A 21,978-nucleotide genomic window follows, 5' to 3' on the forward strand; every position below is an offset into this window, starting at 1 on the left:
TCCCATGAAGGACACTTGATTTCCTGTGCTGCAGAGGACGGACTTGTTGACCTCAGGAAGGAACGCTGCCATTAGGATCCTGCAGAAGCTGCTTGTGTTTTCACCAGATGGAGACATCTGAGAACTCTCTCCATCAGCATTCTGCTTCAGTGATGACAATGTTGATTTGAAATGAACAGCTGTACCTCAGAGACAGACCGTTAAAGCTGCAGAAATCGTTACATTAAAGAGGAAGAGCAAGCAAGGGCATCTCCTGCAGCTGAATTATTTTATCTCACGTGCTCACCGGTGATGACGGCAACTCAACAATACGTGCGGTGGGTGCCTCGCATCCGCAGTGCAGCGCAGCAGATAACCTTGATGCTCTCACTGAAAGTCAGATTGAGCTTTATAAAGGGGAAAGGGCTTCAAGAACGTTAAAGTCAGCACTGTGTGTATAGAATTATGTGACGCTTTCAGAACTCAGAAAAAATGGGAAGCGTGAAGAAGGAAAAACGAAAATCAAATGAATGAAACTTGACACCCAGACAAACGCATAGCGTTTAACAGCTGCATGTTTCCCTCAGGGGGTTGGCAAGGATCAATAACAGAGAGCAAATGGAAAACAGCCTTACAACACTGAAAACGAAACGAAACGGCATTTCAGAAGAAAGATGATTCCAGAGAGAGAGAGAGCAATCAGCACGGCTGCGAATGGTCTTCGTACGTTCTTCGAAATAAATCATGGGTGTGCTTGATACGACTCTCGCCGGCCGCCCAGACTGAGCCATCGCACTAAATCAATCTTATCCTCCTCATTTCACTGTGAGTTGTTACTTTCCCCCCGCAGACATCTTTGTGGTAAAGGTCACAGAAGGAGGTTGATAAGAGCATGAACCAGGGGCCACACACACACACACATTGGGCGCTGGTGTCGTGTATTGATCCGCGTGCGCCGCAGAAGCAGATAACATTGTACCATTAAGAGAAAGTCATGCATCAGTGTAGCTGGGTGGGAGAATGAACCGCTTCCAGCACAGACACTACATTTACCCTTCGGTGGATCACATCACAGGTGATGGACTTTAGTAACTATGGACAAGCAGTACTTACCATCCTTCTGTGGTACCGTCATTCATTTTAAATGAGCAGTGACTCGTCGTCAACACTGTAAGTACACATTTTCATTTTTGTCTCTCTGCCGACACAGAATTCCTGATGCCATAGGAATAACTTTTTACATTTTACATGCAGCCAAATAAAACCACTCCAATAAAGTTCTCTGAAGATCGACCGCAGCCAGAAACATAAGTCATTTGTGTCGGATCCACGCTGCTTGTCCGTCCCTCACGTCCTGCTCTCTGTTAGCCTTGACCCGACAACTTAACCTTTCTTCTCCTCCATCACTTCTCATTTGCCTTCCTCCCCTTGTCACCCCGTCTCCGCCTTACTAATCCACTCCGTCACTCCAGAGTCCTCAGCTACATTTGCCTCTGACAGTGTCTGTCTCCAGTGTAACGTGAGAACGTGCCCAGATTCTCTCAGCGCTCTCTATAGCGACCTTGTTCTTAACCTTGAACCCCCCCTCTGTCGTCCTCTTTCTCCTCTCCCTCCCTTTTCTACAAACAGCTAAAATGGCAATGAACAGCATCCTCAACGCTGATGACATCAAGAAAGCTCTCGACACATTTGCAGGTAAAGTGGACTCTGGGCAGACAATCAGATCCAGATTTGCTTTGCTCCAGGGAGGTTTAATTGATTCAAAACAATATCCCACTGACTGTATGGATTTACAAGCCAAGTTTCGTTTGTACAGTAAATGTTCAGATAAGCAGGAGGCAGCAGCGTCCGGGTTTAGAAGTGTGTTTTACACGCTTGTCGTTGGCGATGTCTGTGCAGTTGCTGACTCCCTCGACTTCAAGAAGTTCTTCGCCATGGTTGGCCTGAAGAACAAGTCTCCCGATGATGTGAGGAAGGTCTTCACAGTGCTGGATGCCGACAACAGCGGCTTCATAGAGGAGGAGGAGCTGAAGTGAGCCAAACGCAAACACGTGCACACAAACACATGAAGACAATCAAGGTGCACAGGAAACGTCGGTGATTTTGCGCCACGGCTTTTATTTTCCGTCCCTGTTTTGCGCCAGATTCGTCCTGAAGGGTTTCGCCAAAGACGGCAGGGAGCTGACAGACAAAGAAACCACAGCATTTTTAAAAGCGGCCGACAAGGACGGAGACGGCAAGATCGGGATCGATGGTAAGTATCGGCTTCTATTAGTGGGGAAAGTCACAAGGTCACGCAACGCAGACAGCATGAATGTGGAGAGACAGACACACAAACACACACAGTCTGTTGTGGGTCTCGTAAAGATAGTTAATGCATAGCGCTAAAGGCGTGGAAGGAGCCCTCCGTCGTTTCTCTCCATCGCTTTGCCTGTCTTTGTGCATGACGCTGAGCAGTACCTCCAGAAATCATTGGGGGCAGTGTAGACATAATTGAAACACGACACATTAAGAAGAAAAAGACCGCCTTGTCCTTGTGTTGGCTGAGAACAAAAAGCCAACTAACGAGAGATGAGTTTGAGAAAGATTTTTACAGCCCTTATCTGCACAGTCAGCAAATGCATGAATGCTGAAGATACGGTCGAGCGTCTTTAAATGCATGCCGTAACTCCTCCTGAAAACTTCTGCTTGTCTCCCTCTCAGAGTTTACTTGGCTGGTGAAAGAATAAAAGTTCATTCGGTGTGACCGACTAGCACTCCAAAATCATCTCCTGACCACGGCTACACGCTGACTCCTGCACCCCACCCTGACCCCCCCGGCCCAGCAGAGTGCAGCCGATTCACACAACACACACCCCCTCCCACACTGCTGTCTTTATCTAGCACAATGCTGCATAGTAGGAAGTAATGATCCCCTCACATGCATCTCCTCAGACATCCCCCACCCCCTATATATATATATATATATTCATCTTATTTATTTTAACATTTTTATACAAGCTGTTCTTGTTTCTGTTCATGGATAGATAAAAGATGCCTGCTAGAATAAACCATTTTAAAGGCATAAAAAAAGATTAGCGTCAAGAGAAAGATCCTCATTTCATCTGTGCTTCGGACTTTACAATCTTTCTTATCCCTTTATTTTTCTAGCCAACTCTTCCTCTCTCTTTGCTCTTCCTTTCTCTCTTTTCCTCTTGTTCTCTCTTCTCTCTGTCAATCTGACTTCTTGCACATTTCCCTTCCTGCCTTCTCTCCCTCCATCTGTCAATTTATTATCCTTTCTCCTCCGATAAGGAGCTATTGTAAAACTCAACAAACGGAGACAGGGATCCAAGCTGTGAAAGAATTAAAATAAAGTGAAAGAGAAAAACAAAGCCTGTGCGACTCTCTGTCTCTCCGGGTGATTCCTCCTCCTGTCGCGACTCTTTTTTTCTGTCTCCGGCTCCTTTTCTCATTCCACTATCATTTTTACTTCCATTTAGGAGAGCAAGTGAAGCACTTCTTGACAGCAACCTAATTATATAAACAGTTAAAATGAGCTGTCAGTGCCACTTGTTAATATTTATTAGCACTGATCGTGCAGGGACAGAACAAACTGCATAATGGCAAACTTTGAGGAGCGTCTCTCTGCCAGTGTTTTATGTTTGTTTTATGTAGTCCATTCAAGTCAAGAATGCAACTCCACTGAAAGACAAAAAACATTCATTCATTCAGAATTGGATTCACGCTGAGGTTCGATTTGGGTTTAGCATCGCCACTGGAGGAGCCAAAAAAGCAACGTCGAAATCCTGTTTGTCTTCAGCAGGCCATTTCATTGCCTGACTGTGCGGTGATCCTTTAAAAGACGAGGGATCTCGACGGATTCCAACAGGCCGCTGAGGTCATCAGAAAGAACACAAACAGTAGCTGCAGAGGTTTGTGGGAGAAGCAGGTCGACGTCTTCAGCCTGCGGCCGATCAAAAGCCGATCATGTCAGTTTGATCAGCAAAATATTTAAAATTAGGAGTTTCAATAAACATCCCAGGTAACAATTGTCTGACATACTTTTATTATGAGTGAATTTAAGACATCATCACGTTCCTCCATCCATCAGCTAGGATTTAAGATTTCAATCTGATGACAGCTGTATGATCATCTTTCCACTAACTGACAATCAAACCTGATAAAATATAAAAAGCAGGCCCGTCAACCGGGTGGGGGGGGGGGGCAACAACAGAGGTTTTAAAATATTAATTGAAAGTTTCATCCTCTTCCTCCAGAATGACGCTCCTCTCCAGGTCCTCGTTTCACCATGCTGCTATTTCATATATCAGAAATGATATATGGGCCAGATTTATCATTGGTGGCCGTTGGCTTCAGTTTAATTGTGGCGAATGGGTTGGTGCCCCTTCAAAATGAAATAAAAGAGTGAAGAGGAAAAGGAAATGAATGTGAAAACAGCAAAGAAAAATGAACCCTAGAACATGCTAACGGCCTAAATAGCATTGTTGAGCCAAACAGTAAAGGCCGTGTCAAGAGGAACGAGCGCCGCCTTTCAAACTGCACAAGCATCACCCAACAAACTGCTCACCTGAAATAATAATAATGAGGGCGGGGCTGATAGTCACAGCTCCCAAATGACCATAACTGAAATGGTTGCGGTACTAAAACGCACTACAAACTATAATGGAAGGAAAGCGATTTAGATCACTGCCCTCATATAGTGTTTTCGGTCTTAATGGTTTCACGATGTGCTTGAGAAAATATCATTACTTTCTGCTGAAGGGAACATGAGTCGCCCCCATAACCTGCGTTCAAAGTAGAGCCGGCGTTGCATTGGTTTTTTTTACCTCGGGAAGAGTTCTGGTTGTGATCCATGTGGTTTTGATCTCTGGAAGAAAAAAAGATGATGCATGTACCTGTGAGTGGCGTTCAAACCAAACCAAATATAGAAACGTGCAGCACCAACATCTTCCCCGCTCACAAAAGTGCTACGCAACACAAACAGCAAAACCGCATCCTCATAACAGAGATGGACAGCAGGCCATGCAGAGATGCATTAACAATGCATCGCATTGAAAATAAAAACACATGCATTATGAATAATAAATCGCCTCTTTCCATTTGCGTCGTTGGCTTGAGAATGAGTTTCATCGCCGAACGCAGCACGACCTTCCATCATCAATATGTGTCGCACTTAAATGAACAAATTCACAAGCAGGAGCAACTTCGTCAACTGAAATGTGAGAGAATTGCTTATTGGATAGGAAATGTGTGACTGATGTCTGGTGACGGCTGCAGAGTGAGGAACACATCTAGATGGAGCTAACATAACACCTGTTCTAATCAACTGATTAGAAGAACTAAAAAAGCGCCTAACTGTCGGTGCTATTCAAAGCACTTTGTGTGCTTCAATAGCACCACAAAGAAAAGGTTTTAAGGGGGGTTATCACACTACAGAAGGCTAAAAGGCTATGTCGACCCATTTAGTCCATTTAAATGGGTCTTGTCTTTAAAACAAGGCCACACTGAATGACACAACCTCCTTGCCCACACACCATCAGCAGCTGGAGCTTCCTCCCTGCATCCACCAGAAAGAGGGCTGTGGTGCCATTGAGAACAGCACCTTGCCACAGTGCCCCTGCTGGACAGACTGGGAAATACATAAAAGAAGTACATTCTGCTGGGTATCTCATCAGAGCAGCCCCATATGATTTCTCCATCCTTACAAAGGCGTGCATTATACACAACTTGTGGACAGTCTTCTCAGCACTGCTTTGGTTATCAAGAAGCTGATCCACAGAGTATTTTAGTCAAGAGGTTATTTAGATACGGGCGTGTAAGGACTAAATGAACCCCGGTGCGGTTCAGGAACACATTCTTCAACTCACTTTGACTTGATTCTAGACAACATCTTTCAAAACACCAACAAAATTAATTTGGGCTTCGGAATGATTTAAAAATTACAGCGATTACATGTCAGAAGTAGAAAACAATTAAAAACACAGACTCGTGCAAAACTATGGCTAAAATCTTAAATTAACCTCAAAGAAATTTATATTTCAGTGTCGATAGACATGTAGTCACAATTAAAAAGAAATAAAAAGACAGTAAATCTTTTAAGAGAGCGATAATTGATTGATTTGTACTGCACTTATCAAAGTCACTCAGGCTGATGAATAGACCCACCTTTTTTTGTGAATTATACTCGGGCCCTGTGTAAACACTCCTTGTGATTGGTTGGCCTTGAGTGTGTTTATCTGAAAATACAGGTGGAGGCGGAGGTGCAGGGGGTGGATTCACGCTTCCGCTTCTACTTCGTGATTGGTCGAGCAGGTCACTCCCGCTGCTGCTGCTTTGGAGAGATTGACTGTGGAAATGCAATAAAATTCAGTCGTGTTATTTGTTTAAGAAGAAGGGTAAGATTGAATATCATTGCTATGCGTCACTTTGGATATAAGCCTTCACTAAAATAATGTACTGTAATGTATATGATATTATAATGGGGTGTGTTTTTGTCTTTTTAATCCCCACCCCCACTTGAAATCTTTAATGGTATGGTTTTCAAAAAAATCTAAGCATGTCTCCACAGTGACGGATAAATGTTTGTTTAAAATTGGTTTTCCTCAAGGCTATGGGTCACCTAAATATGTTTAAATAGTTCAAGTCATTATTCCATGCTGTTAACACAATAATGACGGGGGGGCTACAGAATGCATTAAGTGTCAGAAATAAGGTGAACATTATCCAGAAATGTGCAAATAAATATTTTTTCTCTTCAAATGGCATGAAGTTCTTTGGACTGCGGAAGAGGAGGTGGACAAATATGAGGCAGACAACAAACCTCCTCAAACATCTTGTGATGCATCACCATTAGTTTCCCTTAGTTAACGAATAAAAATTAGCAATGGTTCTCTTTGAAATTGATGTCTGGGTCAAGGTGATACAAACTTATTTAGGAAGGTTCACGATCAGTGATTTGATTATACAAGAAATAGTTCAACTAATAAAGTGTTATTAAGCAATTAATCGACTTGTGGCTGGACTGATTTACGGTGTACTAAAAATAAGTCTCTGTAATATATGGCATTTCTGGGCCTGCATTCAGGATGACATGCTTGAGTGAATTTTATTGGATGTTTACCGAGAGCCGGTTGGAGGATCATCCACTGCTTCCACGTAGGAGGCTGGAAACCATCCCCGTCTGAAAGAGAGAGAGCCGGAGAGAAAAGAGGACTGGCTATTCCTAAAAGCGAAACAAACAGTTGCCTCTATGAGAAAAAGAAGCTGTTTCCTGAAAATAAAACATGAAAAATGAACTAACACGAGATCTACTGAGTGGCTAATGCAGAAGAACAGGAAGCTGAAACGGTAGATTTAGTATCGATAGATACACACAGTGTTGCATCCATCACACACACACAGGGTGCATCGCTCACTGTGAGGTGCTCTCACTGCATCCATACAGCCAGCCGTTCCTGGGCTGTTGCACCACCACAGTGATCATCTCCCCCCTGGAGAAGGGCAGTAAGGTGGGTTTGGCGCTGCCAGGCTGATATGCCTCTCGTGCCCTCATGGTTCTGCTACCGTCGCCGCCTCCAACTGACCCTGATGCTGAGTGAGGAACACTTCCCACAGGAGAGGGGGCTGGAAGACGGCGAGAGCAAACATGTTTTTTTTAAGGCACCAAGTTGGCTGATAAAGCCTCTTAAATGACAAAGACAGATCCCCCATGGTGAAATGATTCATTAAAATAATTATGCCTGTGATTTATTTCTTTATTACTTATGGAGCTGGTAATCATAACTCAAAGGGCTAGCAGACTGCTAAATATCTTGCGCTGTGCATAATTACTTTTTGTTGGCTGGCAGGGTTGCAGTTCACTGAAATATTTATTATTTAATATTCCATTACATTGTTGCTTTGTCTATGTTAATCAAGTGAAACGGTCAGACTTTATTCATTGAAAAACAGAAATAATTTAGGGATAAAAGTGCATAAAGTGAACAATTATGAGGCAGGAGAGAGAGAAATAAAAGGCTTGAAGAATGATGAAGAGGGTGTTGAAGTGAAGGCAAAATGAGCTCAGATTTGCAGGCGGAGGCATAAATGATTTAGAGGCAACAAACATTAGAGCGGATTTTTATTATAGAAGCACAAGGCAGCCGAGTCAAATCACAAAGTTTTATGACAGTGTGGAACTTTGAAAGTTTATGTTTTATATTCTTTGTCTGTGGTGAAATATAGTTTAAGTTAAGGCTCATCTCTGGTTGTGAAATAAAGCCCTGGTCTTAGTACCGAACCACTCACCCCTGGACGGGATGCTGCCGAGGCTCAGCTCCTCTCTGGACCTTCTGGCATCCTCTTCCCACATTCCTGTCTGCAAAGGGTGAGTATAAATCAAACCACCGCATCTCTGTTATTCCTGACCGTTATTACACTGGGATGTACAGTAGATCTGTGCGTTTCTTTGAGGATGAGACAGAATCTACACTGTCGATTCTACAGGGTTTATCGCAGGGGCATCTATTTTGAACATCATTACAGCCTTCATGCAAAAAACAAAACAAGCGGGAGGGAAACAGACCTCATGGTTTCATTAAGGAATTACGTTTTCAGGTGATTTTTTTCTGCAGAGATATAATCTCAATGCTCCTTATTATCTACAGGTATAATCCTCCTGACAGAGTGCATTTTGCTTCTTACATAAAGTGTGCTTCCTTGTTTTCTGGCTCAGATTAAAGCACATTTTGACCAGCAGAGGGCGATCTAGTAACAAAAATACCAATATAACAATATTGTTTGAGTTTTGGAAGATTCAAATGCAATCCATCTCATCTCTGCTTGAATCATCCAGTAAACACAGCTGATCTCTGTGAAGTCCTCTTGACTCACAGAGCTGTCCACAGACGGGGGCCGCTTGGGCCCCACTCCTCTGGTGGCGTTCACCTCGTTTGCCCAGGCATCAGCTCGCTGCTGGAGAGGAGCCCCTATCTGCCGAACAAACATACACACAAATAAAGAAATTAAAACCATCCCATAAACTGTTAACATGCTTCTGTTACAGCGAAACAGTTAGAGTAAATAGTTATCCTTTGATGAGTTTAGAACATGATTGATTTATTTTTTTTACTTATTATCTTATAAATTTTCATTTTCAAATGCAATCCATCTCATCTCTGCTTGAATCATCCAGTAAACACAGCTGATCTCTGTGAAGTCCTCTTGACTCACGGAGCTGTCCACAGACGGGGGCCGCTTGGGCCCCACTCCTCTGGTGGCGTTCACCTCGTTTGCCCAGGCATCAGCTCGCTGCTGGAGAGGAGCCCCTATCTGCCGAACAAACATACACACAAATAAAGAAATTAAAACCATCCCATAAACTGTTAACATGCTTCTGTTACAGCGAAACAGTTAGAGTAAATAGTTATCCTTTGATGAGTTTAGAACATGATTGATTTATTTTTTTTACTTATTATCTTATAAATTTTCATTTTCAAATGCAATCCATCTCATCTCTGCTTGAATCATCCAGTAAACACAGCTGATCTCTGTGAAGTCCTCTTGACTCACGGAGCTGTCCACAGACGGGGGCCGCTTGGGCCCCACTCCTCTGGTGGCGTTCACCTCGTTTGCCCAGGCATCAGCTCGCTGCTGGAGAGGAGCCCCTATCTGCCGAACAAACATACACACAAATAAAGAAATTAAAACCATCCCATAAACTGTTAACATGCTTCTGTTACAGCGAAACAGTTAGAGTAAATAGTTATCCTTTGATGAGTTTAGAACATGATTGATTTATTTTTTACTTATTATCTTATACATTTCCATTTTCAATTTAACCCATGAGTTGCTTTATGTTTAATAGTTGTATATTTTCCTCTCTCTTAACTGTTAGGTGTGAAAAGGCCTTCAACAATGACTCATTTTATTCAAACAAAGCTGTCTGTGTCCATCTGTCAAACGTTTGTCATCATGCACTGTGCCAATGACAGGATGCACAATGACACACAGAGGAGGTATTAATTAGTACGAGCCCTGCAATGCCTGTAGATTGATGGGAAATCCTCAAGTATCTAAAAGGTAACTTTTCATGCAGTCAAATATTCAAATATTGAATCTCTCAAACAGTTTCAAATGACTGTGGCAGCCTCGTTGTGAAACCCTCATGGTCCGGTTTACTGTACAATAAAAAGGCAGCAGAAAGTCCAGAGTTCAAACAGATAAGCCGTTAATGGGGAAGCAGAATCTGCACCACTGAAGCCACTGCTCTGACACTGGCATGAAGGGAGGGAATGCCTCCCCCCCCCACAGGGTCTGATTAGGTCTCATATGATCATTAAACAGTGTGAATTATTATCGTTCAGCCCAGCCACCTCTTAGTTGTCCTGTTGACATTCAGCACAATGAATTGCAATAAAATCTGGAATTGACAGATGCTTCTGGAGGTGAGCTGCATACCTTATTCATGAGGTGAGCAATGGATTGTATCAGGCCACAGTGCTTCTCAGCCAGGAAGCGGTGTCTCCTCTCCTCCTCCTTCAGAGCCTCACTGTGGCTCTTCCTCAGGAACTGTACATACTCGCTGCAATCCTGAGGACACACATATTTGAAAGTGTGTGTGTGTCTGTATATGTGTAGTTTTGAATTTCCCCACAGGGTGGAGAATGACTGAAACACCAACCTGGTTGGCTCCTCTGCCCAGCTGTCTCCCCAGAGCTGCAGCATGGTGGTGTGCCTCCACCTCGTAGTGCTTCCTACTATCCTGCAGGACAGGCATTCCTACATTGTTCTTAATCCATTCATTCGAGTGTTTTTTCCCCATCACAATGAAATATTTGTACTTCTTTATTCAGATAAGTGAGCTGTATTTCATATAATGAGATCACTAACCTGACAACTATTACTGAGATAATAAAGCTGTGAATAATTTTACTTTCTATTCCTCACTATAAACATGACGTCGTGGCTTATCATTCCATCAGTTCCTTATTGACCTTGCATTCGTGCACAGGATTCGCTCCTCACTTACTGATATGTAATTTTTGTCCAGTCTAATGTTGTTATCCATTTCCTGAATAACCTCCAAACTGAACCAGCGGTACTAGAAAGAGATAAAATGAACTCATTATGAGCACATGACAAAATAAGTAGGTTTTCCACAATGGATCAATAATACTGAACGTTGTGATCAGTGTTCTTACAATAGCTTCCAGCTCCATGGTGACCATCCTTTGGTTCTCAGACACCTGCATCAGGACGTCTCCTTAAAGGCAGCAGCATCATGCGTTAAATTCATTTAAGACAGTCAAAACCGAAATTGTTAATCTATTAAACCTGCTGATAATGAGACTCTTTGGTTTATTGGTTGTATCGATTTAATAAAGGTCGCCGTCTCCTCATTATGCCATACAGATCGGTGCAGTGATTCGCTTTGCTTCTATCGCATCTGCTCTACGTCTTTAATCAATACCCCAACCTTTCCATCGACACTAATCATAAGACGTTGTGCGAAATGTGTTTTTGGTTTTCATTGAAAAATACAACAACAAGACCTAATTTAAAGTTGTAGCGTGCCCACAGATACAGATGATGATGATGATGATGATGATGGAGAAATGTGGTCCAAATGATCGAAGGACACTGAAGGAAATGTCAGCCAGAAGGTTTGCGGTTCCGCGTCTACATTGTGTTTAGCTCTGAAGCCTTTCTGTAGTGTAAGCTAACATGACACTCTGAAGCTATTAGACTTGTTTTGCTTCACTCGTTACTGTCCTTGAGTTCCTCAGAGGAACACTAATGATCCAGTTTAGACAATATCGCCAACTCCAGGCACTAAAGGGAAAACGACTCCCGTTTAGAATGGCCGGGTTAAGTGAGCGGAGCGCGGCCCTCTGCCTGTCATCGTCTATTATTCATGTTGTCAGCTGGCATCCGATGCCCACTCTGCCAACACGCTTGTCTTGATCTCAGATAAAAGAGGCTCAAACACACACCTGTGTGGCAATCTGACTCTCTGCCACATTAGTGACTTGAGTTGATCCAAAATAGACAGATCGGCTCAGTCTGAGCTGCAGGTTTTAAGTCTTTTAGTCTTTTTGGGATGAGGATGTTTATATATTCTACATTGCACGTGATGTTGCTGAGGGTCAACGTTTGGTCTTCCTGCACGGGGAGAGCTCTGTTTGATTGGCCCTCAAAGACAAATCACTCACATCCAGGATTCCACATGGAGAAATATCCTCTTTGTAAAAGTCAGCAATCATGAGATTGCACAAGCCATCTGTGCACGGGTGGATGTCGACACGTACCTAGAGACTGTGAGGACATGCTGTGGAAAGCCTTCGTTCCAATCTTTGAAAGTGCGCTGAAGTAAGCCTCACTTGTAGCAGCGAGAGCTGAAACACAGACACAGCAGTCGTAGGAAATGCAGATTAATTTGACATGATTCATTCTCCCAAAAAAACCTGGTGCCTGGTATCTACTACTACTTTTTAGTGCCACTTCTGTTGTGGTTCCACATGAGCTGAGCAGGTAATAAAAGGTCACATAAAAGATTACAGATCAATGATTGCCCTGCGAAGCGCAAATCAATGGCAAATAAAAGTTTGGTGAGGCATCCATCCACCCTGAGGAAGTAATATCCAATCAATCACGTACAAGGATGGAGAAAGAGTAAGATTACACAATAAAAGGTCCTTTCCTCGCTGCCTGTTGGACAAATTTTTCCAGATAAGGCACTGCAGCAACTTCTTAAAATAAAACAAAACCAACTAAAAATGTATTTACAGGCCATGAAGTTATGGTTGTACGCAGGGCCCTTTTGTGAGGAAGCTATAGTCTGAGTAATGGTGGATGTATTGCCATGGTGGAGGGGGCTTACAGCCTCATGCCCACATCAGAATCGGTGCGACTTGATGAAATTGCATTAGTTCTCTCATTTATCAGAAACAAAAACAGCTGTGCAATGCGATATAAAATGTAAAAGGTCTGTCAATCAACATGCCAAAGTTTAATCCCCGCACTGAAAAGTCTCTTTGCATATCAACAGTCAAATTTAAAATAAATTCAGATCCATAAGCCAAAACCACTTTCAATCAACCCAACCCCCCCCCCCCCCCCCCCCCCCGTAAATGGAAATCAAATTATAGTAGTGTGGTCCTGTTTGTCTGAACTCAGTATTCCGTGAGCTGTCATTACAGTTTGTTTAATTTGTAGCGCTCATAAAAGCAGCCGTGTGATCCGTCATCCACAAACGCCCTAAACGTGAGAAAGTGTTTTTCTTCCTTCCTTACCTTGGAAGGCGTTGAGGTAGCTCTGACCCAGTGAAACCAGTCTCTGTAGGCTTGGATTGAAATCATCCACCAAGCTCTGTTTGGAAAAAAACACACACACACACACACACACACACACACACACATAGGGACATACCATTTACACACTTTCTGCAGAGTTTTGACAAGGCTGAGAAACTTTAAGACCCAGCTAAAGGAGAATCAATAAAATCCCATTTGAATTTAATCTGTATTTATGAGCATTACCCCCCCCCCCCCCCCCCATGCAAAAACAAAACCAAATACTCAAATCCCTGGTGGGTGTGATCAAGCAAAGGAAATTATCTTTATTCACATCATCATATCATCATGTTTGCTCTGCAGAAATCCCATTAGAAAGTTTCCTTGTCGTCCACCACAGGACCGACCACTGTCAAGATGTCTTCCTGCCGTGGTTCTAACTGCACCTGTCTGTCTCACAGGTAGGTTAGCTGTCTGATGTCAGCCACTTACCGAGTAAATTCCCAAGGTGGAACGATGCAGCTGATCGCCATTCATCCCCGCCATGTTTATATCCGGAACAGTGCAGAGAGTTTTAGCTTTAAATCGGGTTTTATATCATGCAGCAAATGCACCAACGCCCCTGTGAGACTCTCAAGTGTGTTGAATCCAACGTGGCGCCTCAGAGAGGTGCAGCTCGGTGTGTAATCGACACTGCTGTGGCCTGAGAGAGACAGGAGTAAATAATTAAACGTGGATCGGCCATAAAACACACGGACATATGCTATAAACCCCCGACGGTCTGTGTGTGTTTGCCGCTTTAACTTGTGTGAGAATGCACACCACACACTAATTTATACACACAACAAGTATTGCCCTCACGCAGGTAAGAGTTTTCTCACACCTGGCTCTGCCAGAGTCTCGTTTCACTCTGCCAGTCGTGAAAAGTCAGAAATCTATTTTGTAATTGTGTGTGTGTGTGTGTGTGTGCGCGTGTGCGTGTGTGTGTGCATGTTTGTGTCGATATGGAAATGAACACACATTTCACTGGCAAGGCTGCTTTAATGAAACTCCCTAATAACGCTCGCTCCCGCTCACTAGGGCTATCATTCTGCCATCCTGTTCCATCAGGTACCTTGAGGGTGACTTATGACCAGGGGGAGAGGGGAAGCGATTTGTATATTTTTATGCAAGGAAATGTCCTGTTTGAGGCTGCGTCTTCGACGAGAGCTTGCAAACTAGGACAATGAAATCTTTGAGGCTGCCTCTATGATGATGATGATGCTGCTGTATCTTCTGTCAGAATTAAAATAAAGCAGACATTACATCTTCAAGGCTACAGGAGGAAGAAAGAGCGTGCGCCCTATCAGAAGAGCAGATCTGTCCCCCTCCGCCCCCCTGATTCTGCTTTAGTATTAATAAGCTGGCTTTTGCCTGAATACCCAGGGCATGCGCGCTGAGCAGGGGGAGGACGTGTTCCACCGACTGCTCTGCCTCTGATATTTTTTGCCTCCATGATCACTCAATTATGGCGCGGAACTCTCCTTTCTTATAAGCGCCTGTTTTAGTGCAGAAGGATACAAGTGAAGAGGTGTTTTTTTTAGCCCTGCGTGCCGAAAACACATTTTATAATTTTGGCTGCTTTGAGTTGATTGAAGAATATTGCCTATTAGATTTTTTTTTTTTTTTTTTGTCGCAATCGTTCGCCTCCGCCGCCAACCTGAAGTTCATTGTGATCATACTGGCCGCCGGGATGGTGGCCTTCATCGGAGCGGTCATCTGCATCATCGCAGCGGTCCACACGGGATCCGCCAGGGCTGCCGCGGCACAGCGGCAACCGGCAGCCGACAATCACTCGCTGTATACGGACGAGTCGCCGCAGAGGGGGTCGGTGGCCCGGGTCGGAGCGTTGGGCGCTCTCCATGGTACTGAAACACCCGATTCCGAAGCGCCGACGTTGAACATCGGGCTCGGCGGACCGGACGGGGTCACTGGGCTCACCGGGCACGATCCGACTGTGAGTCGACTCATCTGCACGCCGATCCCAGCGGGGGACTGCAGCGGGAGGAACTTTCAGCAACAAGCGGACGAGCCGTCGCTGAATGCGGGGGGAGACTGGGGCTACCTCCGCACCGCCGCGGAGGAGCTCCGGCAGACAGTCCTGCAGCAGAAGGACCAGATATTAACGGACCGGCGGACCATCAGAGGACTGACGGGGAAGCTGTCCGAGTGCGAGAGAGGCTTGGACGGCGGGGCGAGCAGCGCGGCAGAGAAGACGCACACGGAGCGCATAATGGTGCGGGACGGTCCGGCTTCCACGTGTGACAATGTCCATTTGCTCACTGTCAGGGCCGTGAATGAACTGGAGCGAGCTATCAATCAGCTCAAAGACCGCATAGAGAAGCTGGAGGTAAGAGGATGAGGAAAGAGAGTCAGCTTTAGCCCCCCCCCCCCCCATTAAATTACATTAATGTCATTCATGAAAAACATCAGTATCTATGGACTCTGTGTTGATCAGGACTTGTTGTCTGTTCCTTTACGGGAGGCTGCTAAATTATTATGTCAAGAATTCAGACTCAACATTAAAGGAGAGGGGCGTAAAGTGAGGAAAGGGAAAAATAAAGCCTGTGGGAGGAGATGAGAGGAGGAGGAAAATAGGGAATGAGTATATGGGTTTTTTTATTTTTACAAAAAAAAAATGGAGGAGACTAGAGTAACATTAAACATGTCTTCATCTGACCAGAATCAGATGATGTATAACCTCATTTCTGGCTGAAGATGTTCCATCCATAATTTATGAGCTCCATAAAAGGCTAGGCATGCCTCTCCCCAGTGTTGTACTCCTCGCGTACATGTTCTTGTCAGTATGGGCAATTTTCTGTGAGGATTATCTTTTTTTTAATATATATATATATATATCATTGAGATTGAGATCATTTGAGCTGAAATGATTTTAAGGGTCTCAGGGTGAGATCTATAGTTAATTAAAACTATACTGTAGCTAATCTATTTTTCCACCCGCTCTCTCTTTCTGTTATCATCCAAGTCATATCACTGTGCACAGCAGATACCTGCATGGCCTACTTCAGTACCAGATCCTATTGTTCTGTCCTGCTCTATTGAGGCGCATTCATCTGGGACCACTCATTTGGGGACTGCAATTTTAGATTGTTCCGATATTTAATTACATCACCAGTAATGCAGTATCTCAATTACATTAATTAGTGATTGTGTCTAAAAGCTTCTCCTTAAATGCAGCTGAGCAAATGTTGAGAAATACTGCTTAACCTGTGATTTACATTTTAATTAAGTAGCAAACACAAAATTTTACCTGAACTGTGCTTAACAGTGACTTCCTGTTGTAAAATCCTCTGCAGTCAGACATTGGCCCGTTTGCTCACAACCAGACGGGCAGCAACACCTCAGGAGTGGAAGGAGAAGGCGAAGGTGGCATGCCCGGCAGCCCAGAAGGTTTGGGAGATCACGGTTCCAGAGCTGGGGCTGACGGGCCCTGGAAGATTGAAGACTTGGAGGGGAAGCTTGAGAGGAAGGTGGAGCTGATGGATAAAGAGAGAAAAGCCCTACGGCTGGAAACAGAAAAACACAGACATGAAGTCGACCGGGGCATCAATAAACTACACCACCGAATGTCAGGACTGGAGGAGGGTAGGTACCAATAGAGAGTCGGGACGGAAAGTGGGAATTAAAGTGTGTATTTCTGTAGAATTGTAATTGATTGTATCAGTCAACGTACATAACAGCTGCATGAAGACTCAATTCACCAATTCCGAGATGTTTGCATAGATGTTTCATTTCTGTATGAAGTAAATCAGGCGATTGACTTCCTTTATGATGAATGCATTCTATTGAACTTAAGTAAGAGGAGAAACGATCAGGTCGCCTGTGAAAGCCGTGAGCTGATGGTCTGACGTGACGAGAAAGTACAGATCTATTTGATCCAGCTGCCAGATGGCTGCAGACGACTGAATTAATTTCTCTTTGCCGTCACCACTTCTTTGATTTCCACCATTTCCCAGGTATCTCAGGGCATCCCTTCCCAGATGGCTTCCGACTGTCCTTCCCAACTCGAACAAACTACATGCACGCCATTGTGAAGCAAGCCGTCCCAACGCTGCGGGAGTTCACGGTCTGCCTGTGGCTGCGACCTGCCGAGGGAGGGATCGGGACGCCGCTGTCTTACGCTGTCCGTTCACAACCCAATGAGCTGGTGCTGTTGCAGGGCCTGCACACCCCCCCTGAGCTGCTCATCAATGACAAGGTACGCCACATCGGTCATGCTCGTATTATAAGCCTGAACTGAGCACTGCTTGGGCGCCATTACTCTACCGATCAATGTAATGGTTTCTGTTTGAAATTATTGATTATATTCTGCACGTTATGAAGTCGATGCAGACCTCTCATTAAATAAGCATGCTGCGCAGAGCCGTAAAGAGTCTGACATGCTTGATATCAAGTTATATCATGAAAAAAAACCTTATATACATACATATATATATTTATAAATTGTGTATAGATACATACATTTGCATTTTCTCTAATTATTAAATGGCAAATGTGTGATGAATTTAATACAGTGTTTGGAATACACCGGTTACCACAAAAAAATCCACAGAAAACTAGTTTCTATAACAGATGCTTTTATCCTGGTGCCTTGATTAGTATACATCCTATATTTTGACATACAAAGGTGGCATCAAAGTCCGTTTCAAGACATTTATATAAATGATACCACAGAGGACGTTATTAATTACCAGACAAATTTGCTGATGAATTTATGTTATCATAAAATCATTTGCAGCTTTTCTTTTTGTAATAAAAAAACAAAAACGGCAATGGTAGGAGAAAGAGGTTGCATCTCTGGTCATGATTGTGGCTAGAAAGTGCAAACAAAATTTGACTGCAGCCAGTGTACATATAATAAATAATTCATTATCGTCAGCATAATACCCCAGAAGAGTTTTAGTACTGCTCACCCTCTTTTTCATGTTCTACCACTTAAACTGTAAACACAGACCATCAGATTCGTGAGCAGGAGAAACCGGACGCCATATTACCATAGAAATAAGAACGCATCAAATGAAAGAGGCCATTTAGCAGACACCCCCTCCTTGGCAGCAGTGCAGGGCGGTGTAGTGCACGGCAGAAGTTATAATTCAATGAAGTCATTATGATAATACGTGCCTGGAGGAAAAGTTCTGTGTCCTTGGAGGCAGCAAAATATCTTTGGGACTGAGGAAATATCATTCTCACGCTTTTGTAGCCTGATGCAAACAACAGATGCATTGCCTTATATTCCATATCCCAGAAAAATGCATCAGAACACAAACATACGATCTACCCCTGTTGCCAACGTGTTCCTAGGTGGCACAGTTGCCTCTAAACCTCTCCAGAGGAAGCTGGCAGCACATCTGTGTGAGCTGGACCCAGAAGGAAGGAGCCTGGCAGGCCTACCAGGGTGGCAAACTGAGAGGCGAGGGCCTCAGACTCGCAGCCGGACATCACATCAGACCCGGGGGAGTGCTCGTACTGGGCCAGGAGCAGGTGAGCACATTTTTTGAAAGTAAAAAGCATTTAATCCTCAGTCGCCGGCGGTTTTGAGCTTTGTTCTATGACCTCTAGGATTCCATGGTGGGAGGGTTTGACTCAACCCAGGCCCTGGTCGGAGAGATGTCCCAGGTGGGTCTTTGGGACAGGGTCCTGTCCTCTAGTCAGGTGGCCAGCTTGGCCCGCTGTGGGAGAGTGTCCCAGGGCAGCGTGACCATCTGGAACGAGAACGGCGTAGAAGCTTACGGTGGAGCAACCAAGGAGCCCGGAGAGCCTTGTAGTAAACACAACAGGAGCTCTCAATAACCAACATGGATGCTTTGAGGAAAGGGGAAGAGGAAGAAGACCAGAAGAGGGATACCAACATGACAATGGGATTCCTACACTACAACACTACACTGGCTTGAATTAATTAACTAACAAACCAAATAACAATCGTCCTCAAGCTCTGTTAGCAATGACCCAGTGATGGTTTGCTGATCAAAACTTGACCTATCTGACACATTATAGATAGATAACCATTAATGGAATGGTTAGACATGTCGGTGAATATGCATGTAGACGATGGGCGTTAAAGCCTAACTTTACTACTCTCTTATGTGGCCAATAAATGTGCACCTATTAGCAGAGCTGGCTAACTTGGAAAAGGCTAGCCGGGCTCTGTCCAGGTTTTGCCAGCACCTCTGCCATCAATGAAATTAGAGCGGCCACACTCAATCTCTGTCAGAGGCCCAAGAGATTCATGCAAAACCCTTTTTCATATACAATAAGCCAAAATGTTCATTGAGGATTCGGTGACATTTGTTGCCTTTGATAAAGCCAGGCTTGTCTTTTACCCATCCCCAGGTAGCTAAGATAGCTTGCTGCATAACTGTAGTTTAATAACAGGACTGATACCAATTTTCTGATTAAACCAGCAAAAAACTCTAGATCTCAAAATGTTGGAATTAAGATGATTGGGGAAGAAACATGTCATTAAACAGTTCAGGAGCCACCGCTGTCGTCCACGAACTGTCAACCTCCAGCACGGCTTCGAGAAGTCACTTCAAGCCAGTCGAAATCTCCGCACCAGAGTGCCGGCAATTCAGTTGATTCAGAGCTGTGACGGCTTTAGAATATGAGTCAACACAAGGTAATGAAAACTGCTGGAGAGAGTGATGGGAATGTTAAGTAGTAGAGGGCAGCAAGGCGTAGAGAGGGATGATGAAAGGGAAAGAAAAATAGCAGAAGAGGTGAAAAGATGATGCTTTGTTGACGCACGATGTCTTCAATGTGTTGCCATGGCACAGTGTTTCATTCAGTGTTTCATGCATGTGTGAGCTACTGAACAGAGCTAAATCAAGGACTGGCCGCCGCCAGCAGAATGTTTTTTTGTGCATTTTACACATGTAGCTCAAGCCCATTTGTCTCATCTCTGCCAATGATGTGATCTAAACAGAAACATGTCATCCAGTTCATGTTCTTTACATTCATCTTCATGATAGTCTTTGAACAGACATAACAATTTACTATTCCATTTATGGTAATATTACCATTTCCTTCCTCTAGATTTTTATTCAATGCAGCCATTCAATAAAAAAAAGTAAAAAGGAATCCAAATCATTCAGCCACCAGCATCTCCGCGTTCCATGCATCTTTTGTAAATTGGCATCCTGCCACATCATTTGATGATTGTTTTCAACTGTTACTTCAAATTTGATATAAAACACAGATTGTTTATTTCTAAATCTCTAAGACGCTGGCTCTCCCTATAGCATAAAACTAATCCATAGTGGAAAGTGCTTGTCAGGGCTCTTTTACCTCTGTATAAAATATATTTAAATGAAATACTGCATACTGATGGTGAAACTCTCACTGTGACTTATTTTGAACAGATTAAGCCTCTGTGTTTCTCTAACTTTCCTGATTGTACAAAGTTTAATTAAACATTTGAAAGCACATGACTTTTGTGCTTTGCTGCCAAACTGATGCTCAGTCATGTCAAAATCAAAATCACCTTGCTCTGCCTCATAGTGTCTTTGTTGATGCCGCGTAGACTGCAGTGTTATTATTGCTATTAGGCCTGGTAACTGCTCAGCTTATGTCAGAGTTGTTGTTTTATTAATGGTGATGCAACTGTTTTCTTGTTGTGTGAAGACTTTTTAACTTTCTTTTTGACACTTTATGGGTCAGAATCTTGCCTGTTTTCCTGTTTGTGATTGTATAGGCTGAATACTGAACGTTCTTGTCTTGTATGGTGTGGTATTGCTCTGTATATGTACCGTGTACAAACCTGAAATCTTTATTAAAGTCCTACTTTTCAGATGTAAAGCGTACAATTCTGTTTTCGGTATTTAACACCATAATCAACTTCGGACACAAGAGTTGTGAACGAAGACTAGAAACGATCCTGTCGGCTGCTTTATTGTCAGAGGACATGCACAAAAACACAGTTGTAAATTAAATACAACAAAATCATCCTGTGAAAAAAACCTCAGACACAAAGAGGCTTCTGCAGACTGCCGGAGAAAAATACTTGAGAAAATAATGGTTCTATTTATGTTGCAGGTATACTGAGAGAAAATGGGTTCAGGACCTCACATTCGGCGCTAATCTAAAATGTATGGAACATTATAGGAAAACACAAGCACACAGTAGATGGAGCAGTCAGTCTGTGTGTATATTTATGTTTAAACATTCTGAATATATGCTGTTTGATTCAAATTAAACTGTCCACAGAGTCCACATATCCATGTCTGACTTGATGGGTTGATTGATGGTTTAGAAACTTGAATTTAGGCTTTCTAACTTTCTTTCTGACAGCGTAGATCGGCACGTTCTCCAGTTCAGCAGTGCGTTAGTTGCGTTGCTGGTAGCTGTTGCACTCGGATCACTGAGCCGTTTCAAACACAAGTACAAAAGCACATAAGCCTCATATATTATTTACAGTCAACACATCATGATTTTTTACCCTGCGGGTTTCACTGACTTTTATGCGCTCTTAAGAAGTGAGTAACGTATTGTTCATTGCTACGACTGAGCTGACACTGGTTTTCTCAGTTACTGGTCAGACGCTCTACTAAAAGCTACCGAGTCAGCGACGATGTGATGCAGCACAGGCTGTTCTCTGATTTAATGTTAACGACCGTATCATGCAGTGAATGCTGCTCGGATGGTCAAGCTTTTAACGGATCCAGACAAG

The 21,978-nt window shown here is 43.6% G+C and overlaps 3 protein-coding genes across 3 annotated transcripts; 2 read left to right on the forward strand and 1 right to left on the reverse strand.

The window, feature by feature from the left end:
• The first annotated feature begins 1,604 nt into the window (after nucleotides 1–1,604).
• Nucleotides 1,605–2,708, forward strand: LOC137913790 (parvalbumin-7-like). The gene is made up of 4 exons (XM_068757427.1): nucleotides 1,605–1,674; nucleotides 1,879–2,011; nucleotides 2,124–2,233; nucleotides 2,683–2,708. Exons 1-4 carry the CDS (start codon nucleotides 1,614–1,616, stop codon nucleotides 2,706–2,708), a joined length of 330 nt encoding a protein of 109 aa, XP_068613528.1. The 5' UTR covers nucleotides 1,605–1,613.
• A 1,573-nt stretch (nucleotides 2,709–4,281) lies between these two features.
• LOC137913755 (BAR/IMD domain-containing adapter protein 2-like 2) lies at nucleotides 4,282–13,799 on the reverse strand. The gene is made up of 14 exons (XM_068757388.1): nucleotides 13,746–13,799; nucleotides 13,254–13,329; nucleotides 12,270–12,356; nucleotides 11,163–11,224; nucleotides 10,991–11,062; nucleotides 10,643–10,723; nucleotides 10,420–10,551; nucleotides 9,532–9,630; nucleotides 8,269–8,338; nucleotides 7,398–7,605; nucleotides 7,100–7,162; nucleotides 6,148–6,334; nucleotides 4,809–4,849; nucleotides 4,282–4,366 (listed from the first exon to the last, which is right to left on the reverse strand). The coding sequence occupies exons 1-14, from the start codon at nucleotides 13,797–13,799 to the stop codon at nucleotides 4,282–4,284; spliced, it is 1,317 nt and encodes a 438-aa protein (XP_068613489.1).
• Nucleotides 13,800–14,958: 1,159 nt separating this feature from the next.
• LOC137913777 (neuronal pentraxin receptor-like) lies at nucleotides 14,959–19,103 on the forward strand. Its single transcript, XM_068757412.1, has 5 exons — nucleotides 14,959–15,642; nucleotides 16,610–16,898; nucleotides 17,270–17,511; nucleotides 18,615–18,794; nucleotides 18,873–19,103. Exons 1-5 carry the CDS (start codon nucleotides 14,986–14,988, stop codon nucleotides 19,101–19,103), a joined length of 1,599 nt encoding a protein of 532 aa, XP_068613513.1. The 5' UTR covers nucleotides 14,959–14,985.
• Nucleotides 19,104–21,978: the final 2,875 nt, after the last annotated feature.

The sequence above is a fragment of the Brachionichthys hirsutus genome, unplaced genomic scaffold, assembly GCF_040956055.1.
Source record: "Brachionichthys hirsutus isolate HB-005 unplaced genomic scaffold, CSIRO-AGI_Bhir_v1 contig_853, whole genome shotgun sequence".
Lineage (NCBI taxonomy): Eukaryota > Metazoa > Chordata > Actinopteri > Lophiiformes > Brachionichthyidae > Brachionichthys > Brachionichthys hirsutus.

Excerpts from the sequence above, each read along its gene's own strand:
- LOC137913790 (XM_068757427.1), top strand. The coding sequence starts at position 1,614 with ATGGCAATGAACAGCATCCTCAACGCTGATGACATCAAGAAAGCTCTC. Across the intron at positions 2,012-2,123 it reads ATAGAGGAGGAGGAGCTGAA|ATTCGTCCTGAAGGGTTTCG; the intron begins GTGAGCCAAACG and ends GTTTTGCGCCAG. Across the intron at positions 2,234-2,682 it reads CGGCAAGATCGGGATCGATG|AGTTTACTTGGCTGGTGAAA; the intron begins GTAAGTATCGGC and ends TCTCCCTCTCAG.
- LOC137913755 (XM_068757388.1), bottom strand. The coding sequence starts at position 13,799 with ATGGCGGGGATGAATGGCGATCAGCTGCATCGTTCCACCTTGGGAATT. Across the intron at positions 11,225-12,269 it reads CATGTCCTCACAGTCTCTAG|GAGACGTCCTGATGCAGGTG; the intron begins GTACGTGTCGAC and ends GCTGCCTTTAAG. Across the intron at positions 8,339-9,531 it reads CCCCGTCTGTGGACAGCTCC|ACAGGAATGTGGGAAGAGGA; the intron begins GTGAGTCAAGAG and ends CACCCTTTGCAG.
- LOC137913777 (XM_068757412.1), top strand. The coding sequence starts at position 14,986 with ATGGTGGCCTTCATCGGAGCGGTCATCTGCATCATCGCAGCGGTCCAC. Across the intron at positions 17,512-18,614 it reads AGCTGCTCATCAATGACAAG|GTGGCACAGTTGCCTCTAAA; the intron begins GTACGCCACATC and ends ACGTGTTCCTAG. Across the intron at positions 18,795-18,872 it reads TCGTACTGGGCCAGGAGCAG|GATTCCATGGTGGGAGGGTT; the intron begins GTGAGCACATTT and ends TATGACCTCTAG.